At 41.4% G+C, this 15,257-nt stretch overlaps 1 protein-coding gene across 1 annotated transcript in view; it reads right to left on the reverse strand.

Annotated features, from left to right (window-relative positions):
• Nucleotides 1-15,257, reverse strand: part of MYO5C (myosin VC) — a 111,101-nt gene that overhangs the window by 8,259 nt on the left and 87,585 nt on the right. The window contains exons 34-38 of the mRNA XM_024128939.3: nucleotides 9,984-10,082; nucleotides 8,558-8,712; nucleotides 6,554-6,643; nucleotides 3,987-4,137; nucleotides 3,059-3,341 (exon numbers count right to left, since the gene is read on the reverse strand). Coding sequence (XP_023984707.1) covers nucleotides 3,059-3,341; nucleotides 3,987-4,137; nucleotides 6,554-6,643; nucleotides 8,558-8,712; nucleotides 9,984-10,082 — 778 coding nt within the window. The remainder of the gene's footprint in view (nucleotides 1-3,058; nucleotides 3,342-3,986; nucleotides 4,138-6,553; nucleotides 6,644-8,557; nucleotides 8,713-9,983; nucleotides 10,083-15,257) is intronic.

The following is a 15,257-nucleotide window of genomic DNA, read 5'->3' on the forward strand; positions in this document are numbered from 1 at the left end:
TGGTAGAAAACGCATTACATAAAATTACCATCTGAACTACTGTAAGTGTATAGTACAGTAGTGTTAACTATATGCACCATGTTGTATAAAAGATTCCCAGAACATTTTCACTTTGTAAAACTGAAATATGTACATCCATTGAATGAACAACAACTCCCTTTTTCTCCCTCTCCTCAGCCCCAGGCAACCACCATTCTACCTTCTGTTTGTAAGAGTTTGACAAAGTATGTTCTTCAAGCACAATGAAATTAAACTAAAAATCAATAATAGAAAGGTAACAAGAAAGTTTCTAAACACTTGGAAATTAAACAACACACTTCTAAATAATCCATGGGTCCCACAGTAAGACTCGAGGGAAATTAGAAAATATTCTGAACTGAACAAAAATGAAAATATAACATATCAAAATTTGTGTGATAGTTAAAGTAGTGCTTAGAGAGAAATGTATAGCATTAAATGCTTATGTTAGAAAAGAAAGGTCTCAGAGCCAATAATCCAGGCTTCTACTTTAGGAACCTAGAAGAAGAGAAAAATAAATGCAAAGTAGGCAGAAGGAATGAAATCAAAAAGACAGTAACAGAAATCAATTAAATTTAAAAAAAAAGACAAAAATCAGTGAAACCAAACTGATACACCTCTAGCAAGACTGAACAAGGAAAAAAGAAGTCACAGATTACCCACAGAGGAGTGGAAGAGGGGCTATCACTACAAATTCTGCAGAAATTAAAAGAATAACAAGGGAATATTCTGAACAGCTCTACACACATAAACTCAACTCTGATGAAGTGGAACAATTCCTTGAAAACCAAAAATTACCAAAACTCATCCAAGATGAAATATATAACCTGAATCTTCCTACATCTATTAAAGAAATTGAATTCATAGTTTAAAGCCTTCTGAAAAAGAAAAAAAAAATCTGTGGTGCCTGCCACTCCTGAGGGACTAAAGCATGCATTTCTCATTCTGGCATTCTGCTTTGTCTTTCTAACCCATCTTTCTAGGTCCTTCCATCACTCCTGGTGCTCCTTTCAAAGGGGGCTGTTCATACCCTGCCCTCAGTTTTCCTTCACTGAGGCCTGTGTTCATTCCTCTGGTTCTGGGTCAGCTGAGATCCTACTTGTCCTTCAAGACCCAAGTCAACGCCTTTCGTACTCCCCCCAGATTCCCTCAGGCCAGCAAGCAATGTTTGTAGTTGGGCCACATTATTCTGGTTCCTAACAGAACTGTCTCCATCTCCATGACCCCTACCTAGGTTCTTATCAAAGATCCCTGGGCAAAACAGCCACAGTGGAACTTGCAGCAAAAATGCTATTGTGGAGATGGTGAGATAAAGTTCCACATGAGATAATATTTTTACAATTCATAACTAGGCACAAAAAAGAATTACATACTAGGAAAATCTTTATATCTTCCCAGGAACTGGTCTGCCTCACCAAGCCAGATGAGACCAGAGAGCTATGATGTTTGGCTTTCTCTCCTGGCAGTCAGAAAGCCCAGAGCCAGTTTTCAAGCTGCTCTGTCTACTGTTTATGTTTTTCTTTTTTTTGGTTTGATTTTCCATTTGTGTTCATGTTTTGTTATTGTGTTGCTTGTGTTGTCATGGTGAAGTCACTGTAAATCCTGGTGCACCTTGTTTATGGCAGGAGCTGAGTCAATACCTGAACGAATGAATTACTCTTAAATGCATGTGCTAACTTACTCAGACCAACACACTGGAAAGTCAGTACTTCGCTAATAGCACTTTCAGTTGGTGAGAGGAGAGAATACTGAGCACCTATGGGGACAGATGTTCACTCAACTTGGGGACCTACTGGTGGAATGAGAGTTGTTTAGCAAAGACTCTGGTGGCACATGAGGTTTATGGCTTTACTTTAAATAGGCCTGAATCCTACCTCAGAGGGCTACAGGGCATCTGCTCAGTGCTTGGGAAATAAACAGAAGTCTTTCCTCTCTCAATGAAGACGAAAAAAAGCCCAGTCCTCCTGAATACTCCCTCACATCTGAAAACCACAACCTGGTATCATGAGAATTTGCCACAATGATTTGTAGGGATGCCCACCTCTAATGCTAAAAAGATGTAATGGATGCCTCTTGTTTATTTCTTGGCTTAATAAACTTTTTTGCGTCACTTTACATTGTATCACTGCCATCATCACCATCCCAGGTTCTCTTATCACCTACAGGTGTCAAATCCCTGCACATATTATAAAAATCTTAAATATCTACCCCATATTATATGCTTTCTAATAATGTGACAGTGTTAATTCAAACAATAGCTAATGGTCTGTGTTTCCTCGGTTTAGAGACAATGAGAAGTCAACACACCTCAAAACTGGATGACCATGTCCACAGGATGAACTCCCAGTGCTTGGCCTGGCATTCCAGATCCTCCCAGTCTGGGTCCAACTTACCACTCTACTGCAGACCTGTTGTTCCCGACACAAACCTCCGCTTAATCTAGACGGAGCTATTTACTCCTGCCTGAGGACGGGTCCTCACTCAGTTCTACCACTATGCCTTTGCCCACTCATTCCCCTGCCTGAAATGTTCTCCCATTTTTAATCACTCACACACAGTTTTCAGGCTTCTTTAACTTTTCTGTCCACGATAATCTCTCCTCTCTGAAGCACTTCCCTCGCCACTTGTTTGTGACTTAATTATAGTGGTTTTGAGTCACCATTTAGCTTCTCAACGGCAGGGATCAAATCACCCTTTCCTCTGTTTCCTGTGTCCCTCACCAGCAGTGCTAGTCACAGAAGTGGTGGTCAATAAATACTGGTTGAGTATATGATAACCACAGAGGGCCAGAATTTAAAATACACAATTACTAGTTCTTAGTAGAAGACATTCTGCCCGACCATCAAGTTAGCGTGGGGTAGAGTGATGGGAAGAGGGCCTGGCATCAGATGGCTGACATTTCCAAGGTTCTAAGAGTCATCTTGCACACCCTCCAGCAGTGCAGCTCTTGTGGAGGGAGGGCAGAGTGTGTGGCCTCGGACTTTAAGAGCATCCTTTCTGGCCAGCCTCTCCAGGATTAGTGGTGCTTTATGGGTCTTACCTTATCTGCATCCCTTTTCTGCAAGAGCACATGTCCTTGCGCAGGAAGAGGCTGTTCAGGGTGACCGCCCCAATCAAGAAGAAGAGCTGCTTCACTGCCTGCCTCACTATCTCGGGGTCCAGGCCGTTCTGGCACATGGTACTGTAAAAGTAGCTCAGCTGCTGCAAGATGGAGGTCACTGTGTAGGCATCCGTGTCATCTATGCTGGATGACCGCTTCCGGAAGCCTGTGGGCTTCAGGCCGGAAATGCCCTGCAGACTCTCATACTCCAGCATGCCTGGCACTATGGAGAAAAACGGGAAGATTTTCTTGCACACACAGTGGGGACACCCAGAGAACATTTCCACCGCTCTCATGTGTCTGTTTCAGGAGGTGGGACATTTTCCACATGAGTTAGTGTGGATATAGCTGTGATAGAGGAAGCAGAAGAATGGAGGGTTGGGGAGCACCAGGATGTAAGGGGTGGATGGGGATGGACCGTCACCTACAGCAGGCCAACAGCTCCTCTTCTTTCAACTTCACAGGAGAGAGAGCTGGTTAGCGTGACAACCCATGGTCTGGAACTACTTAAAGCCTAAAGTATTTAAATTTCAGAAAATTGAAGAAAGTATACAAGAATTTGAGTGAGGCTTTAGAATTTCAAAAATACTTGGCTAAGAACCAGCATTAGCCACATAAGTAGCAGCAGTTCTCCCAAGTCTTTCCCTTCAGGATGGATCCCCCTTACAGAAAGAAAACTATGACCTGTGTACTTTTATATATGTAATCATTTTAGCAATCAAAGAATTAAAAAGTAGACATTTACATCAGTAAATCTTCTTGTTTTAAAATTATGTTCTTTGCAATTACACAGGCTGTGCACCAGATTTATTTTTTTAAGGTCTCAATGTCATTATAAATATTTCTTGGTCATCGATTCTTTTCTTACCTATTATTGGTTGAATGTTATTTTCCATTACAATAATGAACTGATGATATATTTGTATAGCCACATCACTAAGAATCTGTCTGTATTCTGAAAGGTCAAAATTGTTCAAGCAATTCTTATTCTGACGTAGGCTGTTATTCTTCATGAATTCCTGGAAGTAATTTTGAATATAAATATTAGAATAAAGTAGACATGTAGAAAATTAAAATACTATCTCTACTAATGATGTTATAATAAGCTTCTACTATAACTCCTATACTTTAAAACATAATGTCTGATTTATATCGAATGAGTTCTCGATGTTTGTGGTAGCATTTATTTTCTATAACTAACTACACTTGACGCTTAAATGACATGGGTTTGAACTACATGGGTCTACTTACATGCGGATTTTTTTCACTAAATATGTACTATAGTACCACATGATCCACAGTTGATTGAATCTGAGGATGGGTCAACTGTAAACATTACTGTCCTGTTTATTTCCCTGACAAATATGTGCCTCCAGAGCTAGACTACATTGGAACACAACTCCCATGGAAGCTCATAGAAAAAACTGCAAAGCACCCAAGGAAATAAACTGCTGTAAGAGGTGGGTAGGTGAATAAATGAGATTCATAACTTTATAATTAGAGAGTATAGACCAATCTGAAATGTTTTAAAATGTGGGTTCTGGGCTGAATATTTTTCCCCCCTCTCAAATTTATATATTGAAGCCCTAAACTCCAGGGTGGCTATATTTGGAGGTGGGGTCTCTAAGGAAGTTACTAAGGTTAAATGAAGTGATAGGGCGGGGTCCTGATCTGATAGGATTAGTGTTCTTACAGAAGGAGACAGCAGAGAGCTCAATCTCTCTCTTTCTACCCCATGCACTGAGGAAAGGCCATGTGACTACATAGTGAGAAGGTGGCTGTCTGCAAGCCCAGAATTGAGCTCTCACCAGTGAACCAACCATGCTTGCACCCTGATCTTGGGCTTCTGTCCTCCAGAACTGTGAGAAAATAAATTTCTGTTGTTTAGGCCACGTAGTCTGTGCTAGCAGACCAAGCAGGCTAATACAATATGTTTACCATGTTCAGAGAGATAAAAGAAAAAAAAACATTAAGAATAGGACATTATAAAAGGCAGAGGTGAAAAAGAACCATTGACATTTTAGAAATAAAAATATAGTAATTAAAAACCACTCAGACAGGGACAAGAACATTGTATACATGGCAGAAGGGGGTAAAGAAAGGATTTTTAAGAATGGTATTGAATAATGCCTCCCATTAAGGCCTCACAGATGACAGTTTGTCTTAAATGGGCTGGTCTTCCCCCCTCCTCCCAATATTCCTTCTGGTTAGAGGTTGGATTTTCTTTACTTACTTCTCCTTTTATTCAATAGTACCAGTGGGATTATTTTTATATTTTATTTTACTTTCTCTCCATTGGGACAACTGGCTATCCACATGGAAGAAGATATGAGATCATTACCTCACATGTCAACTTGGGATAAATAATCATAACCAATTTTGGATAAAAGCATAATTATGAACTCTAAATTTGAATTATCAGTTTAGAAGAAAGAATAACTTCAGGGTAGGGAAGAATTTCTTGAACAAGACATTAAATCAGGTATCATAAAAGAACAGGACTGATAGGTTTAAGTACATCAGAATTCAAAAATTGTGTCTGACAAAGGACTCCATAAGGAAAAGTAGAAGATAAGCCACAATCTACCCATAATATGTAAAGACCTCCTGCAAATCAATAAGAAAACTAATCACCCTTAAGGAAAATGGAGAACAGATGTGAGTAGGCAATTTAAAAGGCAACCCAACCGACTAGTAAGCACATGAAGGGATGCTTGACCTCACCAGTGATCAAGTAATTACAATTTAAGTCAACAAAGTATCATCTTATACCCATGAGACTAATAAATAATAAAATGTCTGTCAACTAGTGTTGGTAAAGGTATGAGACACTGGAACCTTTACATACTACTGGTAGGACTATAAAATGGTATAACCATTTTGCAGAGCAGTGAAAACCCTGAAAGCCATTTTTGCTATTTTAGGTCCATGAATTATTGCTCTGTGAGTACTTGGAGGTGAAGAGCTTCTTTATGATGTCAGCCCCTTGAAAGCAGAGTCAGAATGGCAAAGGATTTGCAGATTATGGAGGAACCATCAGAATCTCATAGTGAGAACAGCTATGAAGAAACAGGCATGTTGAACTAACAGCTGTATTTTAGAGTGATAATACTAAAAACTTCAGAATTTTACAACCAGAAGGAAAATGAAAGATCACAGAATCTACCTCATGAATTTTAAGTCAAGAAAACTGAGGCTTAGTACCATGCCCGAGGTCTATACTTCTTTCTAGAAGTCTTTTTGCCTGTGACTTCCATTCAGCTGGTGATGTGAAGCTGGTCTCCGGGGTAAGGGGGGAGTGAGAAAGCCAGCTGAAGCAGAAGCTGCCCCTGGAGTTGGGCATCCCAATTCCTAACTCCTACGGTGAGTTCTGGCTCATGAGGAGGTAGGAGACGGGCAGTCAGCATAGAACACAGAGTGGACAGGCAATCCTACCTCTTCTCCACTGTACTGCTTCAGGCAATTGAGGAAATGACAAGTATTGGAAAGCCAAAAGGACAGCATCTCAAAGTCTTCTAAATGTTCCTTTAAAAAAAAAAACAAAACAAGAAAAGAAAAAGTTGGATTTTGGTGTTGGATTTGGTACCTCTGAGCCAAGAACAGACATATCTTACCTGTTTGGTTAGCTGGTGGCTTTTGACCAAAAAGAATTCCTTTTTTATTCATTAGACTTTATTAAATTTATACTATAAAAATAAGCTCTTATATTTATTTAGCACGTTATGGTTTGCAAAGTATTTCTGTACAGGTTATATCACCTGTTTTGATGCTTGAAGCAGGCACTGCAGGAATGCCTGAGAAATGTCTCAGTCCTTGCCCTCCAAAGTTCACATTCTGACTGGTAAGACAGACATGACATATATAGGACACAGTTAAATAGGCGGCCGACAGCCTACATGATGGGCATAGACTGTGCTACGAAAGCTCAGAGGATGCAGAGATGATGTGGAACGTGGACAGCTGAGAAAACCTCAGGAGAGAGGTGGGAGGATGTCCTCCTTGAAGGAAAGGGGTGGATAGACAAGAGCTCAGGATCGAGGACTGTTGGCAAGAACACCCCTGCTTATGGGGCAGGAAGGAGAGAAATGAGCAAAAGAAGCAGAGGTAATAAAGACCAGAGAGATAAAAGGAAAACTGGGAAAGTCCTGGGACTTGAAAGACAATGTCAGAGCTTTTCAAGGAGATGGTGCTACTGTTCAGTCCATTTACAGAGAATAAAAATTAAGAAAATACCATTGGATTTAGCAAGAGGAATTACTTGTGATCTTTCTGTGGAGTAATGGGGGTAGAAGCCAGATTGCAAGGGGTCAAAAAAAAAGGCACGGTGGCCAAGGGGGTATGTGGACCAAGTGAGAGTTGCTTTAATGTGCTGTGCACTGGAGGGGGAGGGGTGGGGAGCCACTGAAGAAGCTGAGATGGAAGATGCTGGCAAGGAAGGATTTACACTCCTCACCCCATGTGTCTTTCAGTTTCTAAGTATTTAAGCATTCCAGAGCAGCACGATGGGGCAAATACTGTGTGCCCATGACCTGGAACGGAATGCAAGTGTACCCTGAGAAAACCCAATTTATGAAAATACGGACAGGGAAAACATGAATTTATGGAAGTCTCTTCTAAGAACACAATGGTAGCTCCTGTGAACACAGTGACTATAAAGCACCCAGCACCAAATCAACGTTAGTTTTCTACTCCTAACTCCTGATGAATAATGAATTCTTAGTATAAAATTTGGTGGGGGGGGGATAGGGGGAAGAATTATCCATGCCCTGATGCACTCACTGTTTTTATTCTTCCCTTTTCCTAGAGTATTTAAAATAGGATTTAATTGCTCATGACTTTTCTAGAACACATATTTTACTAAAAGTGAGATAGGACTTCCCCAACTAAAAAAATTAAATATATCTCAAAATCAAATATTACTTCCCATTTGGAAGGGGAATGAAGAATAATGGATCTATATTTTACTGGTCCCTTACATATAGCTTATCTTCGTTTCTGGACTGAGAATAAAAGTACATACTGTGGTTTTATAAGGGAGAATTACATAAATGCCAAGGGAAGAGATGAGTAATTTTTCAGTCCTTCCCATTCCTTGGCATTCACACTTGTTATCCGGATAGACACATACTCCTTGCAGCCAGCCCCTCTTTGCAGCCCCGGGGGACAGAAGTGGTGGGGTGGCGGCTACCAGGCTGTAGTCTTGCAGGTAAGGATTTGGGGTCCATTGGCAGATCCCCACCCTTAGGGCTCTCTGACCTAAGTTTTCTTTTCCTAACAGCTTGGATTCTTCTGCTGATTGGGCCTCTGACTGGTTTGAGGAATCATGTGGTTGACCAGACTGGAGGTGAAGGATGGGAAAAGTACGGGCATCTGGTCATTCCCACAGGTGTTCCTAAAGTAGCCATTATACCGAGGGCCAATGTCAGAGGTAGCTCCTACCTTAACCACCTGCTTGATACCATTAATGGTGCTGTTCATGAGGGACTCGAGCATGCTGGCGTCATTTAGAGAGTCTGCGTAGCGTACACACATGAACAGGATGTGAGCTGGCAGCCCGGGGATCATGTTCACCACCACACCGCGGGGCTTCAGGTCTGGAGCAGAGAGAGTCGGTGAGGATTACAGCTGATGATCAGCTCTCCCGATAAGGAACCTATAATGATGGGGCAGGGGTTGTCTGCTTTTCTGTACTTGATGCAGTGCCTGAATGCATAGGGATGTCTTTTCCCTTTGAGGAGTTCAGGCTGGCGGTTTTCTTGGCAAAAATATACATGCAGGTGCCACCTCCTCCTCTTGCTTCTCATTTGCAAAGTACCTTCTCTTTTCTAAGGTTGAATAAAGGACAGAATTTCATATCTCCAAGGTAACAGAGGAACCCCAGTTCCATGCACCCTCACTTCAGCCTCTATGATGAGGATGGAATATATGATCTCAGCAATCACATGCACCTGCCTTGAATAGAGAAAACAGGTACACAGCAGTCCTGCAGAGGAGGACCAGCTGGTCTTGAGGAGAAGAGAATGGCTGGAAGTCAGAGTGGGAATGAAGGGAAGATAGAAACTTTATAGAACAAGTTAAGATAAGCAAACACAGACTTCCCCATGTCTGCATTAAGACAGGGGAACAAAGAGGCCCCACAGCTGTGCACCAGTGAGGGTGGAAAGGAAAGGGTAGGGGTGCTCATGTCCTCTGAGGGGAGTCAATTAGGACGAGAGGAGTAAGGCTACATATGGGCTTTCTGCTTTGAGATGTTACAACCCGCTGAGAGGGAGGCAGCTTTTCTCCTTTTCCCTGGAAAACCATGTGGTTTTCATGGTGAAGACAATCTAGTAAGATTGTTTCTAAGACCACCAACCCTAGAGTATGCCCACTGGGAGATTCCTGTAACTGAGGTGTGGCTGGAAAGCCTCCACTGTACTGCCTGCAAATAAATTTCTCAGCAGAAGTCAGATGGAACAAAGGAGCCACTATTACTTTTCCCATGGCTCCTGTGCTGAGACACAAAGATAAGGAAATGTGTCTTCTACCCTGACCATGTGATGAGACTTGGGAAGAGGTTAGGGCAGTGCTTCTCAACTGAAAGCAAGGTACCCCCAGAGGGCATCTGGCAATGTCTGGAAGCATTTCTTATTGTCATGACTGGGGGTTGCGACTGGCTTCTACAGAATAGAAGCCAATGACACTGCTCAATATTCTACAGTGCAAAGCCCCTCCATACCCCAAAGAATTATGTGGTCAACAGTGGTGAGGCTGGGAAGAAGCAGTGGAGGAAGAAGAAGAAATACCCTTGCCCAAGACTATAGCAATGGCTGATGCTCAAGTTTTCAAAGATAAAGCAAAAATTCAGAGTTCCAGGTTTCACTACCAAGAATGAGGTTTTGGATGAGCTTGGCCTCATCTTCTCTCTTGTATTCCAGCATTCCAAGGCACTCCTTGGGTCCTGAGGACAGGTGCACATCATTGGCTGTAGGCAGAGGCAAACAATCAACTAAATACACAAAAACAACTTTCACCAGCATTATAATGAGACTACTCTGTCTCTTTCCATCCCATACTGGCTGGTTTGCCCATGAATTCCTGTGACTTTCTGATAAATGTAAACTTTATTAAATCCTGAAGAATTTCTTCTGGTAGTGATTCTTATCTGTGAGTATATAAATGAGTATAGCTGCTGGTATATATCCTCATGAGCACCTGGTATATATCGAGCACAGTGGGGATATGAAAACAATCCAAGAGGATGCTCTTGCCTTCAGGACACTGATGTTACAGTTGAAGAAACAAGATTCACAAAACATGTGGTGTGCAAAACACCAAACTGCATGATCCCAAGGTGGCTGGACTAGCTTCCTATGTGCTATGTGCCATCACAAGGTGCCATAAATTCAGTGGCATAAAGCACAATTTTTAAAAATAAATAATTTAAAAAGTTTTACATTTCTGGAGGTCATAAGACTGAAATAGATCTTACACTGCTAAAATCAAAGTGTCAGCAGAGCTGTGTTTCCTCTGGAGGCTCTAGGGGAGAACTCATTTCTTGCCTTTTCCAGCTTCTAGAGGCTGCCCACATGATTTGGCTTGTTGGTCACATCACTCTGACCTCTGCTTCTATCATCACATCTTTCTCTCTCTGCTTACGTTGTCATATCACCTTCTCTCACCCTGTCATTCCTGCCTCTCTTATAAGGTCTTTTGTGATTACTGTACATTGAATCCACCTGGATAATCCAGGCGACTCTCCCCATCTCAAGATCCTTCACTTAATCACATCTGCAAAATCCCTTCTGCCATGTAAGGTAACATATTCACAGGTTCTGGGGATTGGGACATGGACATCTTTGGGTGGGCCACAGTCTGCCCTCTGGTCCCCAAAGATTCATGTCCATTCTGAGAGGAGGAGATGTACACAGAAGCACAGGTTAGAGAGTCAGAAAGATTTTAAAGATGCCATGCTGCTGAATTTGAAGATGGTGGAGGAAACCCATAAGTCAGTAAAAGTGGGTGGCCTCTAGAAGAAGGAAAAGGCAAGAGAATAGAACCTCCCCCTAAAGCCTACAAAAGCCCTGCTGACATGTTGACTTTAACCCAGTGAAGACCATTTTGAACTCCTGACCTCTAGAACTGTAAGACTTGTGTTTTATTAAGCCACTAATTTTATGGTGATTTGTTAGGCAGCCATACGAAATAAATACAGGGGACATAAGACTTTACGCATAGGTAGGTTGGAACTGTTGAAAAATTCTTCTTGAAGGAGGCAGCACTCCAGTTGGGCCAAGAAAAGTGAGTAGGCTCTGATGGATGAAAAAGAAGATAATCCAGGTAAAGAGTTTACAGAACTGTCTTCTATTGCATGAGAGTTTGTCCTGCTCATTTACTAGCTCTGTTCCCTTGGAGACGGATAAAGGTAGAATGTTAACTGTTTTACTAAGCAACCTGCTTATGCTAAGAATAACCTCTGATTGCTGAACTGCATCTGGACTGGGAAGAACAATAAATGAAGCAGAAATACATGATAAGAACATCATACTTTGGGTATTCTGAAGTGTGGTCACTTGGATCTGACCATATTCCTTGGGAGCTAGTGCCACCTATGGAGTGTCCAAGAGGTACTGACTGGCTTCCTGACCACATCCATGTGAATGAGCTTGGAGACAGGCACTCCAGCCCCAGCTAAGCCTTCAGATGACTGCTTCCCTGCTGATGACTTCACTGCAAATCAGAGCCAGGACCACCCAGCTAAGCCACTTATGGATTCTTGACCTTGAGAAACTGTGTTTTTTTGGTTTTTTTTTAACATCTTTATTGGAGTATAATTGCTTTACAATGGCGTGTTAGTTTCTGCTGTGTAACAAGGTTAATCAGCTATACGTACACATATAGCCCCATATCCCCTCCCTCTTGCGTCTCCCTCCCACCTTCCCTATCCCACCCCTCTAGGTGGTCACAAAGCACCGAGCTGATCTCCCTGTGCTATGTGGCTGCTTCCCACTAGCTATCTATTTTACATTTGGTAGTGTATACATGTCCATGCCACTCTCTCACTTTGTCCCAGCTTACCCTTCCCCTTCCTCATGTCCTGAAGTCCGTTCTCTACATCTGCGTCTTTATTCCTGCTAAATTTTGGGGTAGTTTGTTATATGACAATAGATACACGATACAGGAAGGAAAGCTGATGTATTCCACTTTAGACACACTGGGTTGGAGGTGATAATAGAAAGGTGAAGGAGTAGTCTTAGAGGCAAAAAGGGACTGGGACTCAGGAAAAGTGAGGAATGGCAGGTGGGTTTTGGAAGTCCTTATGTAGCCATGGCAGTTCCTTCATTCATTCCAGCCACGGGGACACCACTGGGCAATGGGAAGGACAGACATGGTCTCTGCCCTCATGGGGGCAGACTGACCTTTATCATTAATTACTCAAGCGGAAAGATCCTCATTTTGGTTTTGGACATATGAAATGTGAAGTGAGAGCTGAATAAATAATAGTAAAGGAGCTCTTCAAAGAAAGGAATATAGTAAAAACAACAGAGAATTGAAGATACAGACTTAGTGATAAAGGTTGGGAGGAAGAAGCAATACTGAACAAAAGAGTAAAGGGAGTTAGAAGAGAGAAGTCAGAAAAGTTCAGTGAAGTGGGTGAAGGGAGAGAGACCTTCGAGATGGCAGAGAAGTAAGACATGGAGATCACCTGCCTCCCCACAAATACACTAGAAATACATCTACATGTGGAACAACTCCTACAGAACACCTACTGAACGCTGGCAGAAGACCTCAGACTTCCCAAAAGATATATATATAAATTTTTTCCTTTTTCTCTTTTTGTGAGGGTGTATGTGTAGGCTTCGTTGTGTGATTTTGTCTGTATAGCTTTGCTTTTACCATTTGTCCTAGGGTTCTGTCTGTCCGTTTTTGGGGGGTTTTTTTGTATAGTTTTTAGTGCTTGTTAGCATTGCTGGATTTGTTTTTTGGTTAGGTTGCTCTCCTTTCTTTCTTTTTTTAAATTACTTTTTAATTTTAAAAAATTTTTAATAATTTATTTTTTATTTTAATAACTTTATTTTATTTTTTTCTTTCTTTCTTTTTTTCTCCCTTTTCTTCTGAGCCGTGTGGCTGACAGCATCTTGGTGCTCCGGCCGGGCGTAAGGCCTGTGCCTCTGAGGTAGGAGAGCCGAGTTTAGGACATTGGTCTACCAGAGACCTCCCAGCCCCAGGTAATATCAATCGGCGAGAGCTCTCCCAGAGATCTCCATCTCAATGCCAAGACCCAGCTCCACTCAAAGACCAGCAAGCTACAGTGCTGGACACCCTATGCCAAACAACTAGCAAGACAGGAACACAATCCCACCCATTAGCAGAGAGGCTGCCTAAAATCATAATAAGGTCTCAGGTACCCTAAAACACACCACTGGACGCAGTCCTGCCCACCAGAAAGACAAGATCCAGCCTCATCCACCATAACACAGGCACCAGTCCCCTCCACCAGGAAGCCTACACAACCCACTGAACCAACCTTACCCACTGGGGGCAGACACCGAAAACAACAGGAACTATGAACCTGCAGCCTGCAAAAAGGAGACCCCAAACACAGTAAGTAAGTTAAGCAAAATAAGAAGACAGAGAAACACATAGCAGATGAAGGAGTAAGGTAAAAACCCACCAGACCAAACAAATGAGGAGGAAATAGGCAGTCTACCTGAAAAAGAATTCAGAGTAATGATAGTAAGGATGATCCAAAATCTTGGAAATAGAATGGAGAAAATACAAGAAACATTTAACAAGGACCTAGAAGAATGAAACAGCAAACGAACAGAGATGAACAACACAATAAATGAAATTTAAAATTCTCTAGAAGGAATCAATAGCAGAATAACTGAGGCAGAAGAATGGATAAGTGACCTGGAAGATAAAACAGTGGAAATAACTACTGTAGAGCAGAATAAAGAAAAAAGAATGAAGAGAATTCAGGACAATCTCAGAGACCTCTGGGACAACATCAAACACACCAACATTTGAATTATAGGGGTCCCAGAAGAAGAAAAGAAAAAGAAAGGGACTGAGAAAATATTTGAAGAGACTATAGTTGAAAACTTCCCTAATATGGGAAAGGAAATAGTCAATCAAGTCCAGGAAGCACAGAGAGTCCCATGCAGGACACCTCCAAGGAGAAACATGCTAAGACACATATTAATCAAACTATCAAAAATTAACTTCAAAGAAAAAATATTAAAAGCAGCAAGGGAAAAACAACAAATAACATACAAGGGAATCCCCATACGGTTAAGAGCTGATCTTTCAACAGAAACTCTGCAAGCCAGAATGCTAAAGAAACTTCTCTAGGCAGGAAACACAACAGAAGGAAAAGACCTAAAATAACAGACCCAAAACAATTAAGAAAATGGTAACATGAACATACATATCAATAACTACCTTAAATGTGAATGGATTAAATGCTCCAACCAAAAGACACAGACTGGCTGAAGCGATACAAAAACAACACCCATATATATGCTGTCTACAAGAGACCCACTTCAGACCTAGGGACACATACAGACTGAAAGTGAGGGGATGGAAAAATTCCCTGCAAATGGAAATCAGAAGAAAGCTGGAGTAGCAATTCTCATATAAGACAAAATAGACTTTAAAACAAAGACTATTACAAGAGACAAAGAAGGACACTACGTAATGATCAATCCAAGAAGAAGACATAACAATTGTAAACATTTATGCACCTCAATACATAAGGCAACTGTTAACAGCCATAAAAGGGGAAATGGACAGTAACACAATCATAGTAGGGAACTTTAACACCCCGCTTTCACCAATGGACAGATCATCCAAAATGAAAATAAATAAGGAAACACAAGCTTTAAATGATACATTAAACAAGATGGACTTAATTGATATTTATAGGACATGCCATCCAAACAACAGAATACACTTTCTTCTCAAGTGCTCATGGAACATTCTCCAGGATAGATCATATCTTGGGTCACAAATCAAGCCTTGGTAAATTTAAGAAAATTGAAATTGTCTCAAGTGTCTTTTCCAACCACGACTATCAATTACAGGAAAAAAATCTGTAAAAAATACAAACACATGGAGGCTAAACAATATACTACTAAATAACCAAGAGATCACTGAA

The sequence above is a fragment of the Physeter macrocephalus genome, chromosome 11 (genome assembly GCF_002837175.3).
Source record: "Physeter macrocephalus isolate SW-GA chromosome 11, ASM283717v5, whole genome shotgun sequence".
NCBI lineage: Eukaryota > Metazoa > Chordata > Mammalia > Artiodactyla > Physeteridae > Physeter > Physeter macrocephalus.